This window comes from Pan paniscus, chromosome 5 (assembly GCF_029289425.2).
Source record: "Pan paniscus chromosome 5, NHGRI_mPanPan1-v2.0_pri, whole genome shotgun sequence".
Taxonomy (NCBI): Eukaryota; Metazoa; Chordata; class Mammalia; order Primates; family Hominidae; genus Pan; species Pan paniscus.
This window is the reverse complement of record NC_073254.2, coordinates 107,414,195-107,430,977: the sequence shown is the minus strand read 5'-3', so window position 1 is coordinate 107,430,977 and position 16,783 is coordinate 107,414,195. Positions and strand designations below refer to the sequence as shown.

General features: G+C 38.2%; 2 protein-coding genes across 5 annotated transcripts in view; both read right to left on the bottom strand.

Moving 5' to 3' along the window:
• The window catches only part of C5H6orf163 (chromosome 5 C6orf163 homolog), a 21,510-nt gene extending 17,634 nt beyond the window's left edge, over positions 1-3,876 (bottom strand). The window contains exons 1-2 of one of the 3 annotated variants that reach the window (XM_063604952.1): positions 3,314-3,876; positions 2,675-2,845 (exon numbers count right to left, since the gene is read on the bottom strand). In XM_063604952.1, the coding sequence (XP_063461022.1) occupies positions 2,675-2,822 (148 nt within the window). In that variant the 5' untranslated portion in view covers positions 2,823-2,845; positions 3,314-3,876. Of the gene's footprint in view, positions 1-2,674 lie in introns of all 3 variants that reach the window. The other 2 variants (XM_003822851.6, XM_034962498.3) reach the window with 2 other exon arrangements.
• On the bottom strand, positions 1,347-16,783 carry SMIM8 (small integral membrane protein 8). 2 transcript variants are annotated; one of them, XM_063604954.1, is made up of 3 exons: positions 14,841-16,783; positions 11,941-12,098; positions 1,347-6,708 (listed from the first exon to the last, which is right to left on the bottom strand). In XM_063604954.1, the coding sequence occupies exons 1-3, from the start codon at positions 14,938-14,940 to the stop codon at positions 6,538-6,540; spliced, it is 429 nt and encodes a 142-aa protein (XP_063461024.1). In that variant the 5' UTR covers positions 14,941-16,783; the 3' UTR covers positions 1,347-6,537. The 2 variants fall into 2 exon arrangements, with proteins under 2 accessions (XP_063461024.1, XP_034818390.3); XM_034962499.3 differs by lacking the exon at positions 1,347-6,708 and adding an exon at positions 8,343-9,001 and having other exon boundaries at positions 14,841-15,381.

The following is a 16,783-nucleotide window of genomic DNA, read 5'->3' as shown; positions in this document are numbered from 1 at the left end:
CTTTGGCCTCCCAAAGTGCTAGGATTACAGGCGTGAGCCACCATGCCTGGTCTTCCTCTGGGATTTCTAAGCTGAAGGTAATAGATTCTTAGAGCTATCTGGATCCACATTCCTCCTTTCCCAGCTGCCGGAGTAAGTCTAGCTGCAGCAGTAAACCATTAAGCCAACTCACTAAAAGGGTAAGCATGGACAGATTGAAAGCCTTGATGCTAGATTTCCCTTGGGTTTCTCTGTTAAAAGAGTCAAGAAATTCCATTTCATGCAGTCTATTCTGAGTTATGTTTCTGTCACTAGCAATTAAAAGTATATGTTTGGCGGCACAGAGTCTCCTACTAGTTCATCAGCGAATCTTAAAAACACAGGGCAGCATATATTACGGTGGAGATGGACACATACTGCAAAAGCCCAACATTGTGTAGAAATAATTAGAAAAGATTTTCTAGGACAAAATGTGACTAAGCATGGACCATCAACGTATTGAACTTCATAAGAATGTGATACAAGTGTAGGCTACCACTATCCTCTTTTATGTTTAAATCCCATTGGTTTTATTAGTTGTTCTCAACCCTGATTGTACAACAGGATCCCTGCAAAGCTTTTTTTTAAAAATGCACGTACTGTAAAAGGAACAAACTATTGATAAACAACTTGGATGAATCTCAAGGGCATTGTGCTGAGTGAAGAAAGCCAATCTCAATGGGTTACATAATCTATGATTCTTTAGATAGCATTCTCAGTGATAAAATTATAGTGATAGAGAACAGATTAGTGGTTGTCAGGGGTTCAAGTTTGGGGAGAAGAGAGTGACAGCTAAGGGGTAACACGAGGGAGTTCCTTTGTGGTGATGGAACAGCTCCATGTTGTGATTGTGGTGATGGTACATTAATATACACACATGATAAATTTCATAAAACTATATGCTGGGGGAAAAAAGTGTACATAAGGTCTGTACCTGAGTTAATAGTATTGTTTCAATGCCAGTGTTCCGGCTTTGACAAAGTGCCAGGATTATGTAAGATATCAATGGAAGCTGGATGAAGGGTACAGGGGAACTCTGATCTATTTTGCAACTTGTGAGTCTTAAACTATCTTGAAATAAAAAAGGTTATTTAAACGTGAAGGAAAAAATACACATGCTTAGTCCTGACCGTAGAGGTCCTAATTTAGTGGCTCTGTGTTAGATTAGTATTAAATCCAGTGGGTCTGTGTTTGGATATCTGTATTAATATTTTTTTTCAAAGTTCTATATAGTGCACTGCCAGGATTGAGAACTATCGTCCTATGAAATACTCACTAGCTCTTCCACGGACATTTCAAAATGCTTATAAAGAACAGAGAATTTCGACTTTCTTTTTTTTTTAACTTAAAACAGTTCAATGACAAAGGTCACTGAATGGAAAAGATTAATTTCTAACAATAGATTTAACTTATCCACTTAAGGTTTGCGTTAGATATTCCATAAGGCATAAGGAATCAATCATTAAGGTATATCTAAGAATGGAGATACACTGTCCTGGGTATGAAAAGTCACTTTAGAGATAATAATGAATCATTCATACTAAGCACTTACTAAATGCTAAGAAACAATTTTGGAATTGATGTTTTTAGAAGATGATTCCAATTTGATCTCCCCCTACATTTTAGTTTTTTTTTCCAAACACCTCTGCTCTCCAGCTTCTTATATTTTCAAATATCAGGAGTGAAATGAAATCACCCTTAGTTTACCATTTTAAAGGAAGAGAGGATCAGAGAAGTATTGTGAGAGTTCTTAGGAAAATACCTACAAGGCTCAAGGTCAGACTGAAAACTCTTATGGGGATAAAAGAGAGATGGAAACCTATAGTACAATTTGATTTGCTTATTATATATACATACGTATGTACAGTAAACGTCCTCATGTTATCTATATGTATCTACTTTTATGCCACCAGCTACTATTTAAAGGTTATATAGTTTCTTTTACCCATTTATTAGGGTACTTTAAAATTTTTTTTTTTTTTTTTTTGAGGCAGAGTCTCGCTCTGTCACCCAGGCTAGAGTGCAGTAGCACGATCTCAGCTCACTGCAACCTCCACCTCCTGGGTTCAAGCAATTTTCTTACCTCAGCCTCCCGAGTAGCTGGGATTACAGGCGCATGCCACCATGCCTGCTTAAATTTTTTTAGTAGAGACGGGGTTTTGCCATGTTGGCCAGGCTGGTCTTGAACTCTTGGCCTCAAGTGATCTGCCCACCTCGACCACCCAAAGTGCTGGGATTACAGGTGTGAGCCACTGTGCCCATCCAATTAGGGTATTATTTAGAGATAATATTTCCTCTCCTACACATACTGAAAGGTGCTCAAGTATGGCCAAGGGCAAAATGAACTCACATTTACTATTATGTGCCAGGATTTATAATAGATACAAATACTTCATTAAAGTCTCATAACAACCTGTAAGATAGGTATTAGTATATTTATTTCCACATAAGGAAACAGATTGAGAGGCTAAATACCCTGCCCAATACATACAACTGTAAGTGGAGAAGCTGTATTCCAACCCATATTCTCCTCAAATATCCCTGTAGGGACAAGCAACTCTGAAGAGAAAAAAGCTGATAAAAGTCAATGTAACAGAAAGAATGACACATAAGGCTATGAAGCATTAGAACAAAGGAAAACGATAAAGTCACTTACCTAGAATGTCTTTGTGAGTGTAAAAGCGTGTCTTAAGTGGCTTGTATTCATGGATCCGTTTGAAGGTTTTTCCAAAAGGGGCTGCTGGAATTATTTTATTACAAACAGCACAGCAAACAAAGTTTTTGTAATCTGAATTTCTGATCATAGTTAAATTTCAGATGTCTTCTCCTATTTACAGTTAAAATAATCTTAGAATCAGAAAAAGTCGTTTCAAGAAAAGCTGAAAGTTTAAGAAAGCTGGAAGAGGTTCAGGTTTTAGGATAATGCTAGAGGCTGGTAAGGATTAAATGGTTCACATGATTAGGTAGTGGTTATGTGTCTAACATTAAAGAATGGTGCTAAAAGCCCCTGCCACAGAAGGTATGGGCACCAGATTTGGGAAGATTTAAGCAGTTGCTCCTTCCCAGACTCTAGCATTAAGTTGTTAACTTACTTGGCAACTGTTGCTAGGTAAGACAAGCTTTGCTCATAAAAGCAACTTCAAATAATGACAAAAGGGAGCATGATACAGCCATTCATTTTCCTGATACTTTCTATATTAGTTTCCTATTGTTGCTGTCTTACTCTGTTTTCTGTTGCTTATAATAGAATACCTGAAACTGGATAGCTTATAAAGAAAATGAAATTATTTCTTACAGTTTATGGAGGCTGAGAAGTCCAAGGTGGAGGAGTTGCATCAGGTAAGAATCTTCTTGATGGTGGGAACTCGCTGAAGATTCCTGAGGTGGTATAGGGTATGACATGGCCAGGGGCTGAGCTCACATGCTAGCCTCTCTTCCTCTTCTTATAAAACCACCAGTTCTCCTCCCATGATAATCCATCAATCCCTTAACCCATGAATGAATTCACTCACCCCTTAAAGGCCCCACTTCTCAATACTACCACATTGGGGATTAAAGTTCAACATGAGTTTTGCAGGGGACAAATATTCAAACCATAGCACCACTGTGACAAACTACACAAACTTCTTAGCTTAAATGTAACACAAATTTATCCTCTTGCATTTCTGGAGATCAGAAGTCTAAAATGAGTCTTAGGGGCTAAAATCAAGTTGTTAGAAGGGCTGGTTCCTTCTGCAGGCTTGAGAGGAGAATGTGTTTGCTTGCCTTTTCTAGCTTCTAAAGGCCATCCATATTCCTTGGGGTCATGGCCTTGCATCATACAGCCTTTTCCCCCAGTGCTTCCATAGTGACATTGTCTCTTCCTCTGATCTTCTGCCGTGCTTTAAGGACCTTGGTGATTACACCAGCCCCATCTAGATAATCCAGGATAATCTCCCCATCTCAAAATCCTAAACTTACCCATATCTGTAAAGTCCCTTTTGCCATATAAAGTAACATATTTACAGGTTCCAGAGATTAGGATCTGGACATTTTTGCAGGGAAGGAGAGCATTAGTCAGCCTACCACACTTTGTTTTAAATTGGTTTTTAAAGAATTAATTTCTTTTAAGGCCAGCAATGGAGGTAGCTTAATTTCTTTTAGGTTTTTAATAAACGTGATGTGTTGGTGCCATGGTAATAAAACTGGGAAATATCAAGGTATCTTGAAGAAGAAATTACTTTCATTAAGTCAGCATTCAAAATTACTAAGCCTGGTTTTAAAAATCACATGGTTAACTAATTTGTTCCTATAATTTTAGATAAACAGCCATAGAAATTCCACCTATCACAAAAATCTGTGCAACTGATTATACCAAGTAACTGAATTTTTAAAAATTGCCTGACAATGTCATATGCTGCATCTACTTGGCAGGACTATTTTATAATAAGTGAATGCCATCAGTGAAATTAATTTCAACAACAGGACGCCCATAGGGCCCTGAGCTAAGTGTATCACAAGTTACTCTATAATTTATATTAACACATACGGCCTGATAACTGGCTGATGACCTTAAGTAACTACCAAATTGTGCCAGATTTGACTTCAAGAAAAGGGTTAACTGGGACTTGGAGAGGAATTAAAAACAAAGAGATGAATTAGTATGAAGAATGGGGATTACTGCATCCACACAGTTAATTATCTGGATTGAGAACTGAGGCTACTTGTGCCAATGACTTTCCTATCTGTTACTAGAAATTCTTGCCCAGATGGAAGGATAACTAACGGGCCTTGATTTGCCTGGGACTGTCCCTGTTTTAAAACTGAAAGTCCTGAACTTCCTTAGTGTCTGGCAAATTGGAAGAGTTGGGCCTCCTATGGAAGATAAGGCTGTAAAACCAATAAATACTTTCAGTGTTTGCCTTAGGAAATCCTTGAAAAACAATTTATCAATTGGACAGCTTGCTGATCTAGGCAAACAGCTCTTCCATCAGAATATTAGACTACTCCCCTGGGCAAATAGTTCACTTAACATTTATTGAACAACAGTTTACTAATCAAGACTTGCTTCAAGATCTAATCTGTTACGTCAGGTACCTTGCCCATTCTCAACCAGATTCCTGCATTGAAAGACCCTTCTTTAATCACTTGAACTCAGACTTCCAAAACACTTTAACATCTTCCCCTGACCATCCCATTCTTAAATACAGCTAACTTTGTAAAAGTGGTATTTCCCCTTAGTGCAGTAGATTTAATAAGCTTAGTTTTGTTTGATCATCAGGTTGTTCTGATGGTCTTGTGAGGGAGCTGGCAGTTAACAGTCCTTTACATAATTCTGTTTTAAAGTACAGGAGTGTTTCTCTACTTAAGATCTAAACTTCTTATTTTTAAGGGCTAATGTGGCTGCTTTATTATTATGTGCACATTTACACATAGAAGGTGGTATAGTATGGTGAAAAGATCCCCAGACTTTAGAGCAAGAAGATACAGGTTCTACTCCTGACTGAGAATTTCCATGATCTTTGGTAAATCTCTTAGCCATTCTCAGCCTATTGTCTTAACCATAAACTGACAGGATTGGATCAGGTGAAGTTCAATGTTCAGAATCTTTGGACTATTTGAAAGGTATTTTATTTTTGATGGTTATACCCTCATTCAACAAAGAAAGGATGAAAACATCAACACATAGCCAGGCAGCTGTTGACACTCAGCACACACAAAGACTGTCCTACAACTTGTAGCCACTCTGTAAAAGTATCATAGTCAGGTACTTGTTCCTAAAATTCAGTATGATTCTTTCCACACACTACTTTTCACAGCTTTGTGCTTGACTGACTCTAGTTACTTTGGTTCATTCACATAGATCTTACATGACTCAAGTCTGCACCTTGTACAGTTTCTGTTGCCCTCCTGCACTGCAATCTCTTGACAGTTCACACAACTAATAACTCCTCTGCCACCAAACATCAGCTTATTCTGTTTAATAGTAAAAAATTCTAAAAGATGGCAATGTGTCATTAAATGCATAAGTTAAAAACAGAAGAACCCTAGTTTTGTGATAGCCAAAATACACAGGGAAAACAAAAACAAAAGAGTCTTTAAAAGGGATTTTGTATCACTGAAGTGCATTTTAAACTATATGAAGTACATTATACAGACAGGCATAGCAAATAAATATTTGGGGCTCAGTAGTAAAGATTTTATTTAGTTCCATGTAAATTCAATTAGCTAAGTTCTTTAATACCTACAAATCACACATAATTACATTTTCATGTACCTTACAAAACCATAATAAAGTATGACAAATTAAAAATAACATTATGATAAACTCTGCCTGTGCTGTTATTATTACTTGGTAATATTAATAGCGACTGAAGCAAGACTTCAGAGGTGAGATTTACTACTGAGGCCCAATGACAATGATTTGGAGAATTAGGTATATATCTAGAAATGAAACAGGTCCAGAACCCTTGTAAGAAAGATTTGAATTCTATAAGGCAGAATCTGGCCAGACACAGGGGCCTAGCCTTGACCTCTGTCCTAGGCCCCTGGGCCAGGTGCCAGGACAACCAAGGCCATTCTGCTTCTCACCTCCAGTGGGTGCTGACCGTAGGGCTGGGCTTTGTTTACACTCATTTTTACCCCCATTTCTGTACCCACTTCCATAAAAGACACTTCAAAATGCTGATGCTTCAGAGAATAAGAAACATTCTGAAAAGGAAAAAAACAAAAAGGCCTGCTGGCATATAAACTTCAAAAGAAAAAAAAGGTACAATAAGGAGACCTTATCTATTCCTTATCCATTGAGTAGTTGTAGTTTTTAAATAACTATAAGATTTAAACGTTAGACCTAAAACCATAAAAACCCTAGAAGAAAACCTAGGCATTACCATTCAGGACATAGGCGTGGGCAAGGACTTCATGTCCAAAACACCAAAAGCAATGGCAACAAAAGACAAAATTGACAAATGGGATCTCATTAAACTAAAGAGCTTCTGCACAGCAAAAGAAACTACCATCAGAGTGAATAGGCAACCTACAACATGGGAGAAAATTTTCACAACCTACTCATCTGACAAAGGGCTAATATCCAGAATCTACAGTGAACTCAAACAAATTTACAAGAAAAAAACAAACAACCCCATCAAAAAGTGGGCGAAGGACATGAACAGGCACTTCTCAAAAGAAGACATTTATGCAGCCAAAAAACACATGAAAAAATGCTCATCATCACTGGCCATCAGAGAAATGCAAATCAAAACCACTATGAGATATCATCTCACCCCAGTTAGAATGGCAATCATTAAAAAGTCAGGAAACAACAGGTGCTGGAGAGGATGTGGAGAAATAGGAACACTTTTACACTGTTGGTGGGACTGTAAACTAGTTCAACCATTGTGGAAGTCAGTGTGGCGATTCCTCAGGGATCTAGAACTAGAAATACCATTTGACCCAGCCATCCCATTACTGGGTATATACCCAAATGACTATAAATCATGCTGCTATAAAGACACATGCACACGTATGTTTATTGCGGCATTATTCACAATAGCAAAGACTTGGAACCAACCCAAATGTCCAACAATGATAGACTGGATTAAGAAAATGTGGCACATATACACCATGGAATACTATGCAGCCATAAAAAATGATGAGTTCATATCCTTTGTAGGGACATGGATGAAATTGGAAACCATCATTCTCAGTAAACTATCGCAAGAACAAAAAACCAAACACCGCATATTCTCACTCATAGGTGGGAATTGAACAATGAGATCACATGGACACAGGAAGGGGAATATCATACTCTGGGGACTGTGGTGGGGAGGGGGGAGGGGGGAGGGATAGCATTGGGAGATATACCTAATGCTAGATGACGAGTTAGTGGGTGCAGCGCACCAGCATGGCACATGTATACATATGTAACTAACCTGCACAATGTGCACATGTACCCTAAAACTTAAAGTATAATAAAAAATAAAAAAATAAATAAATAAAAAATAAAAATAAAAAAAAAAGAACACTTGGTCTTATGTTTATAACATTACAGTAACATTAATTAACATAAATTAACATAAACAAAATTAATTAACATTAATTAACATAAACACTAAAATAGATAACATTTAGTTGTAGTCAAAATCATCATACCTCAGTAAAACATACTTTTTTTTTTTTTTCAAGAAAAACTCCAATTACTCTGGGATATTCTTAATCCTTATTTTAGTAGCTGAGTGGAAGGATCTTTTCCATTAAAATAAAATTCTGTCCCAAAAATAGCTAAAATGGAAACTGAAATATATGAACCATTTGTGACATTATAAAAACTACTTGTCAGAGGCAACTCAGTTTCTCATATCTCATATTTTTAATATTGACTTCAGGCCTTAAAATTTCTATTTATCTTTCTTTAAAAATACAGGTTCTATGCCCGGGAGAACATGAACATTTCCTTTGCAAGTAGCAAAACAGAAGTAAACTTTCACGACAGCTGCACCGGCATAATTCATCTTAAAATATTTAAAATATCATGCAAATTTAACAGCATGGGTACTTTTATTATACAGAATTTAATAATTAACAAAAACAACTTCCATTCTCATGGCACTTTTATAAGAGGTAAGGAAAGAAAAATATTATGACGCTCACTCTGTGGAAAAAGAATGAGATAATGGCTGCAGCTGTGAAAGGACAAAATTTACGACAGTTGTCTGGTTGCAACTGCTATCTTCTCTCTTCATTAGCATGTTCTAGAACAAGAAACACGATACTGTACACTCACAAGGTCTTTCATTTGAAGATTTCAGAACCTTTAATAAAGGTCCATCTGCACTAACCAGCACTACTAATCCCATTTGGATGTTTTCCGCCTCATATAACTGTGCCCCTCACTATCAATAGCTTCATAGAGGTCCTTTTTATTCTCTTGTGTTGCATGTAGATAACCAATATATGCCATGCAAAGTGAAAGAGTTACCAATCCGAAAGCCATTACAGGTTTGTTCTGTCAAAGAAAAAAAAATTATAAAGCTTTAGTAAGACTAACAATTTGAGGAGACCCAAATATCAGTTGCACTTTCCTCCTGACATGCCACATCTTTATTACAACACTAGCATTACCATGGCAATATTTCAATTAAAATCATTTATTCAGTTCTTTATTCAATTAGCTAAGCTACCGATTATCTAGAGATTATAGAAGACTCTTGCTTCTCCTCTCCAGGCTTTCTCCCATCTACACCCTGGACATCTCAGACCTCTACTCTCAGGAAAGTGACAGCTGGGAAAGGAGTGGGGCAGGAAAACTGGTCGGCACCCGGAGTTTTCAATGTTATCTGTGTGAAGTGGAGGAGCTGCTTAACTTCCTGGGTCCTGGGCCCAAGTCTCTCCATTTGCAAACCTCAAATCAGTTCATTTTATTAGGAAGTGAGGAATGACCTAGACATGCTATTCTTCTTGCCCAAGTCATGAATAACTGGCAAAAAACCTTTTATATATTAGGCACAGAAATGATGATGATGTATACACTCTTCGCTGGGAAACTACTCCATTACCTCAAGAAATTTAGTGATGGGAACAGCTATTATGCTTTTAACCTTGATTTACTCTTGGACAATCCAAGACCCTAAGAGGCAAAGTGATGCTTTCAGGTTAAAACACACACACACACGCTGTGTTTTGTTGTTAAGAGGTTAAGAGACAGGATTTCATACACACACACACACGCTGTGTTTTGTTGTTGTTAAGAGGTTAAGAGACAGGATTTCACACACACACACACACACACACACACACGCTGTGTTTTGTTGTTGTTGTTAAGAGACAGGATTTCATTCTGTTGCCCAGGCTGGAGTGCAGTGGTGCAATCATAGCTCACTGCAGTCTCAAACTCCTGGGCTCAAGCGATTTTCCTGCCTCAGCCTCCCAAGCTGGGACTACAGTTGTGCACACCATGCTTGGCTAATTTTTTTGTATTTTTAATAAATACAGGGTTTCACCATGTTGGCCAGCTGGTTTCAAACTCCTGACTTCAAGTGATCCACCCACCTCGGCGTGAGCCACTGTGGCCAGACTAATTTTAAATTTTTTTGTAGAGACAGAGTCTCAGTATGTTGAACTCCTGGCCTCAAGAGATCCCTCTACCTCAGCCTCCCAAAGTACTGGGATTGCAGACATGAGTCATGATGCCCAGTCAAAAAAAAAAAAAGCTTTTAAATACAGGAAAGATGTTCACAACTCCAGAAAAGTATTTTGTCTATTAACTTTGTTACTCCTGAAACTGTACCTCAGACCCTTTTCTTTGCATGTTCACACTCAACGAGTTGGTCTTTCTTAGGTCAATGTAAATGCACAGTAGTGATACAAATAACAGTTTCTGCTTCTGTCACCATACCTGCTGTACCACTACTGAGAAATAAAAGAAACTCTTTAACTGTGGAATGTGAGCCCCCTTTAAATTATCAGGCCCAGAGAGGCATTGGAATGAGACAGTAGTCATGTCTTGAGCTAAGTAATAATTTTGAAGCCCTTGTTATGTGGGCTCTGGACTGACACAACCAATAGCTATATATTAACCTTACAATGCCCTCCACTAGACATTATAACTCATACTCTGTAGTTCAACAATGTACAATTACTAATCAATGTCATTTCTGCAAACCAATGAAAATTACTGAAAAGCAACTTTTGTACTTGCCCCCTCTCCTGATTCATCTTTTTTCTTAAAAACTCCAGCCTCTCTTTTGCTCTCCAGAGTGCTTCCCAAGGTTACTCTGAAGTGTTTCCCAGGCTGCAGTCCTCAACCTTGGCCCAAATAAACTCCCTACCTATATTAATTTGCCTCAGTTTCTTCCTTTAGGTGACATTTCTATTTCAAAATAAGGGTCAAACTTTTTCACTTAGACGAACACCTAAGAAAGGACACAGACTCAGAGCAGTTTAAATTTACAATTCTTGAAATGCTTTTAGCAATTAAAACAACACATTAGTTCAAAGCTTTTAAAATATTTTACCTTGATTTAATGATCTAAGTTGATCTATTTAACTTTAAAAGTTTACATTGATAACTATGTTACTAAAATTCTAATCAGATTCAACACACTTAAATATTTATCATATTTTATTTTAATTTGATTTTACATTTATTTTAAAATAGAATCTACATTTATTTAAAAATAAACTCAGCCAGGCGTGGTGGCTCATGCCTGTAATCCCAACAATTTGGGAGGCTGAGGTGGGAGAATCGCTTAAGGCCAGGAGTTCAAAACCAGTTTGGGCAATATACTGACACACCATCTCTACAAAAAATTTTAAAAATGAGCCAGGCATAAAGGCGTGCACCTGTAGTCCCAGCCACTCAGGAGGCTGAGGTACAAGGATCCCTTGAGCCCAGGGGTTTGAAGCTGCAGTGAGCTGACTGTACCACTGCACTACAGCCTAGGTGACAGAACCTCTAATAAATAAATGAATATCATCAAATCAAATGTTTTGGAATTTTTCACAAAGTATCTGTAATATTGCTTAGATAAAAATATGACCTACAGGGTAGAATTGCAGTATGTTAAGAATGGTCAGATTTTCATTTTGGTTTCCTTGCTTAAACGGAAGGTCTTATTTACCTAATAGTACCTGATCAAACAACAAAAGTTGTCTTCAAATTAATGCAACTATTAAAATAGTACTTTAGATAGTTTGAGAAGCCAATCCATTAAAGGGCAACCATTTTTCATTATAACTCTCAAATGCCCTTAAAATATTTACTTTTATATGTGTATTTATATGTGAAACAGCATTTACAATCGTCCTTCCACCTGCTTTTATTCACAGAGAGGTCTTACTTGTCAACATAAAATTTCCATGATAAAATCAAATACAAGAAAATTAGAACTTTCTGACAGTCTGGCTGGATTAAACACAAAGTCTTATCCTGGATGTATTTCTTACAGGTTTAATGAAGAGCTCTGGATTCACAGCACGAAATAAGGTTGTTGTGCGCACCCCTCTGAGCCCTGGGCTTTGAAACTCTTTCTCTTTGGGTGGTTCCTTTTTGAATGTTGGAGGCTCAGGTGCTGAAGACATCTTGATCAATGATGATTTATTATCTAAAAACAAAATAATATATTTTTTCCCTCATAATTGTGCTTCTCTGATAAATTTCTTTAAAAAGTAATTCTTAAATTCCTTCTTTGAATTCCAACCCAGATACATACCAAATGTGATTGTCAGTTATCTTATTACTTTGTATAATGTACTTTGTAAATGGTGCTTTAACTTTAATTTGGTAATTTTGTTCATTATTTTAATTTTCATCTCAAAATAAAAGTGGTGGGCAAAGGTTGTTTTCCTGCTTTTATAGAAGACTGGAGAATTGTTTGTTGGTCTGAGTCACGTCGTATCATATGCAACCAAGACTACGAGTAGGTGAGGCCAGTAGGTTATCCGTTCCTTTCTTTAGTTCCTTGCTTTCACTCCTCCTCACCTTTCAACAGCCCCTCCATAACACCAACCTGAGAGAATGACCAGCATTCCTTTGCTCATTATCTTCTCCTACAGATTCACTCCTGGCCAGTTTCCCCCACTGCTCCTCTGTCTTCCTCCACTAGCCCACACACGAACTCATTTTCCCAAGCAGTAAGGATAAGGAGCTGTTTGTACTTACTCCTCCATTGCCAATCAGCAACTTTCTGGGTAGGATATGCCCTGCTATCTCCTTAATCTGAATATCCTTTTTTATCTTAGCTACTGTAAATCTATCCTATTAAATCCAAGTGTGTCTTTTGTCTTCTTGTTTTCCTAGCTGAAATGTCAGCACTTTGGGAGTATTTTTCTCTTCTAGGTATTACTAGGCAAAAGCTTATTTTATCATCTCTGCCATCTAATGCTGGGATGGGAGGTGAGGGTTGAAAGAGGGGAGGTAGAGAAAGAAAGCTTCCAAAGATGGACATAAATGACAATATAGTAAAATTATTGGGGGGAAATGCTGCAATCACTGTACAGTAAATGTTATAAAATAAAAGTTAAGAGCCAAACATTCATACTTAAACACACATTGGGGCTTTGTTTGCACAAGTATTTTTTTTTTTGAGACAGTCTTCTTACTCGATTGCCTAGACTGGAATGCACATGCAGTGGCGTGATCATAGCTCACTGCAGGCTGCAGCCTCAAACACCTGGGCTCAAGTGATTCTCCCACCTCAACCTCCCAGGTAGCTAGGACTACAGGCATGCACCACACCTGGCTTTTTTTTTTTTTTTTTTTTTTTTCGGTAGGGACGGGGTCTTGCCATGTTGCCCAGGCTGGTCTCAAACTCCTGGCAACAAAGCAAACCTGCTTCTGCCTCCCAAAGTGCTGGGATTACAGGCATGATCCCATGCCTGTATACTTATACCACACCTGGCCAGTATAAGTATTCATTAAGCTTACTATTTTATAGACTTTATAAAATCAATATTTTCACAACTTCGTAGTTAAGGAGAAAACTAGGAACTTGGCTTTTCAAAATACTTTGTGTTGCAGTAGTCGCTGAATGTTCATCTATATCACTTAATTGGGTATGCACCTCAAGAGGAACATCTGCTTGAAGAAAAAGGAACGTTCTAAGCACTTTCTATACTTGCAAAGGCTTCAGAAATGTTCACTGTTGCTGGTTCCATCACTTATTCCTCAAGCATATCATGATTATCATTGTTGCCTTCTTCATTGTTATCACCACGGCTTTCTGGTTCAATTTTTACATCAGTTAGCACTCCTGTAGCAACTTCAGGATTTGGTAACTTGGGAAATAGTTAAATTGCTATCTGTAGCCACACAGTCTTCAAAATCAAACGGGTTTGAGACATCAATGACAGCAGCAGTTGAGTGCTAGATTGGTTCAAATACCACATTTAGTTGCAGTCTTCTTACAGGAGGACCTCAGGGGATTCCACAGGAATCATGCCTGTGTTTTGCTAACATTTCATGATTACAGATAACTTTATAGATCACCAAGTCTCTGCAATCATGTCAATGGCTTACTCATGTTGCTTTTCTCCATTTTTCTCTTCATGCTCTACATTTAGAAAGAGTTGTTCCAACTGCTTTCAGAAGTGAGCTGTCACTGTGCCAACTGTACCCTGATCCAATGGCTGCAGAATGGCTGTGTAGTTCAATGGGAAAAACTCAACCCCTACATGATCCAAGTGTGGGAGTATGTTGTGGGCAGACCAATTGTCTACTGGCAAGAGCATACTGTGTATTGCTCCTTACATTTCCTTGTCAATCTTTATCAGCCATTCTGTAACACATCTCTCATTATTCAGGCATGTGTATTGGCTTGGTAATCACAGAGGAACATTTCTGAAGCACTGAGAGTTAGCTGACTTGCCAAAGACAATTGTTCCAAAATGCATTACAGTAGAAACACCAATCATCAATCTGTTTATTTCCTTTGCAAAGTCTACCTTTGGCATGAAGCATATGATAAGGTAACAAGAACACCTGTTTCATCAGCACTTAAAACACCATTCAGGCTGGGCGGGGTGGCTCACACCTGTAATCCCACTATTTTGGGAGGAAGAGGTAGAAGGACTGCTTGAACCCAGGAGTCTGAGACCAGCCTGGGCAACAGGCTGTATCCTGTTTGGATACAGCTGGACCCTGTATCCAAAAACAAACAAACAAACAAATAAACAAGCCACTGAAGCTGTAACCAGCAATTTTTGTTCTTGTTTTTAAATTTCTCCTGCATGTAAGTTAATAATTTTCTCTACTGAAACAGTGTTTTCTTCACTACAGGCAACTTGTGAAACAATTCCAGAATATGCCCAAAGTTTGTTCGGGCAGCCCGCACTTGCTTGAAACTCACCATGCCTGATAAGCTCTGGATGTTTGTCCCCTCTAAATCTCAAGCTGAATTGTAATCCCCAGTGTTGAAGGTGGAGCCTGGTGGGAGGCATTTGGATCATGGCAGCAGATCCCTCATGAATGGCTTGGTGCCATCCTTGTAGTAATGAGCGAGTTCTTACTCTATGAGTTCATGTGAGATCTGGTTGTTTAAGTGTGACACTTCTTCCCCTCCCTCTTGCTTCCTGTCTCACCATGTGACATGCCTGCTTCCACTTAATCTTCCACCACAACTGAAAGCTTCCTGAAGCCCTCACCAGGGGCAGATGCTGGCACCATGCTTCCTGTACAGCCTGCTGAACCGTGAGCCAATTAAACCTCTTTGCTTTATAAATTACCCAGCATCAGGTACTTCTTTATAATGACGCAAGAAGAGACTAACGCAATTCCTAAGGTTGGCAAAAATCCAATGCTTTCTACAGCACAGTTACATGCCCATTTCTTGCATGAACCTGATATCATGCAAAAACAGTGATAAAAGGGACCTCACATTCACTTTTGCTTTAGTCCCAGAATCCCTTTTTAAACTTTCTCTTCAATCTTGGCTCAATCTTTCAAAAACGTGAACAATGTTGGGGTAGTGGTGTTAAATTCCTTTGCTATTTCTCCTTTGTTGTGGCAGCAATCTACTGCTTCCACTACTACCATTTTTTTCTTCTAATGAGAACTGCTGGTGTTTCATTTTTCTTCTCTTAGCCAGGATGGTGTTTATAAAGGTATTTAGAATTTAAGTAACAAATGTTGGCCACCAGGTGCCTATAACAGGTGTCAGTGATGTTTCTCCCTGTGCTAAAAACTTGTTTGACTAATAAATGTGGGTGCTATAGTTTGGGTATTTGTCTCCCAAACCTCACGTTGAAATCTGACCTCCAATGTCGGAGGTGAGGCCTAGTGGGAGGTGTTTGGGTCATGGGGGTGGATCCCTCATGAATAGATTAATACCCTTCCTCGGGGAGCGTGGGGAGCAAGTGAGTTCTCACTCTATTAGTCCCCTGGAGAGCTGGTTGTTAAAAAGAGCCTAGCACCTCCCCTCTCTTTCTTGCTTCCTCTCTTACCATGTGATCTCTGCACATGCCAGATCACCATCACCTTCCACCATGAGTGGAGGCAACCTGAGCCCCTCACCAGAAACAGAGGCTGACACCATGCTTCCTGTACAGCCTGCAGAACCATGAACCAAATAAACTTCTTTTCTTCATAAATTGCCCAGCCTCAGTATTCCTTTATAGCAACACAAATGGGCTAAGATAGGAAAAGAAAATGCAAAATGAAGCAGTCATTAAAGTGGAAGCAGTATTATAGTCTGTCAACAGCCAAACCTATAAGGAACATTAGGAAGAAAATAGCCCACGGCCATGTTATTAGGGCTGAATCTCAGCCTCAGAGTGTGCCACTACATGAAACTGAGGCATTAGATAAAAATACTACAAAGGCCTGAAAAAGCAAATATACAAAGGTAAAAGTCATTGTAACCAGAAACTGACATAAACAGCATTTTTCCATTTATTATTGGAAAACAGCTGTGTGTATTTAAAACAAAGATAGCCTATAGAAAACAGATTAAAGTTGTTCATTGGGAAGAAAAACAAGGTGATGGAAAAGATGGGTATAGAAGTTCATACTGCAGAGCACAGAAGGGTCCTCAGAGCATAGTTTATTACATATACTTTGTGTGGATGATAATGTGCCAGGAATTGAGGATGATGAACTCACTCCACACCTGATGTCCAAAATTATATAAAATTATGTTACATATAATTATATATTAATTATAATATATGTAATTTATTAACATAATAAATTATATATTAAACAATAATGTAATATACAATTTACATTATATATTATAATTACTCCACTCCTGGGGTACATAAAATTATATACTGTATATAATTTTGGACTTCA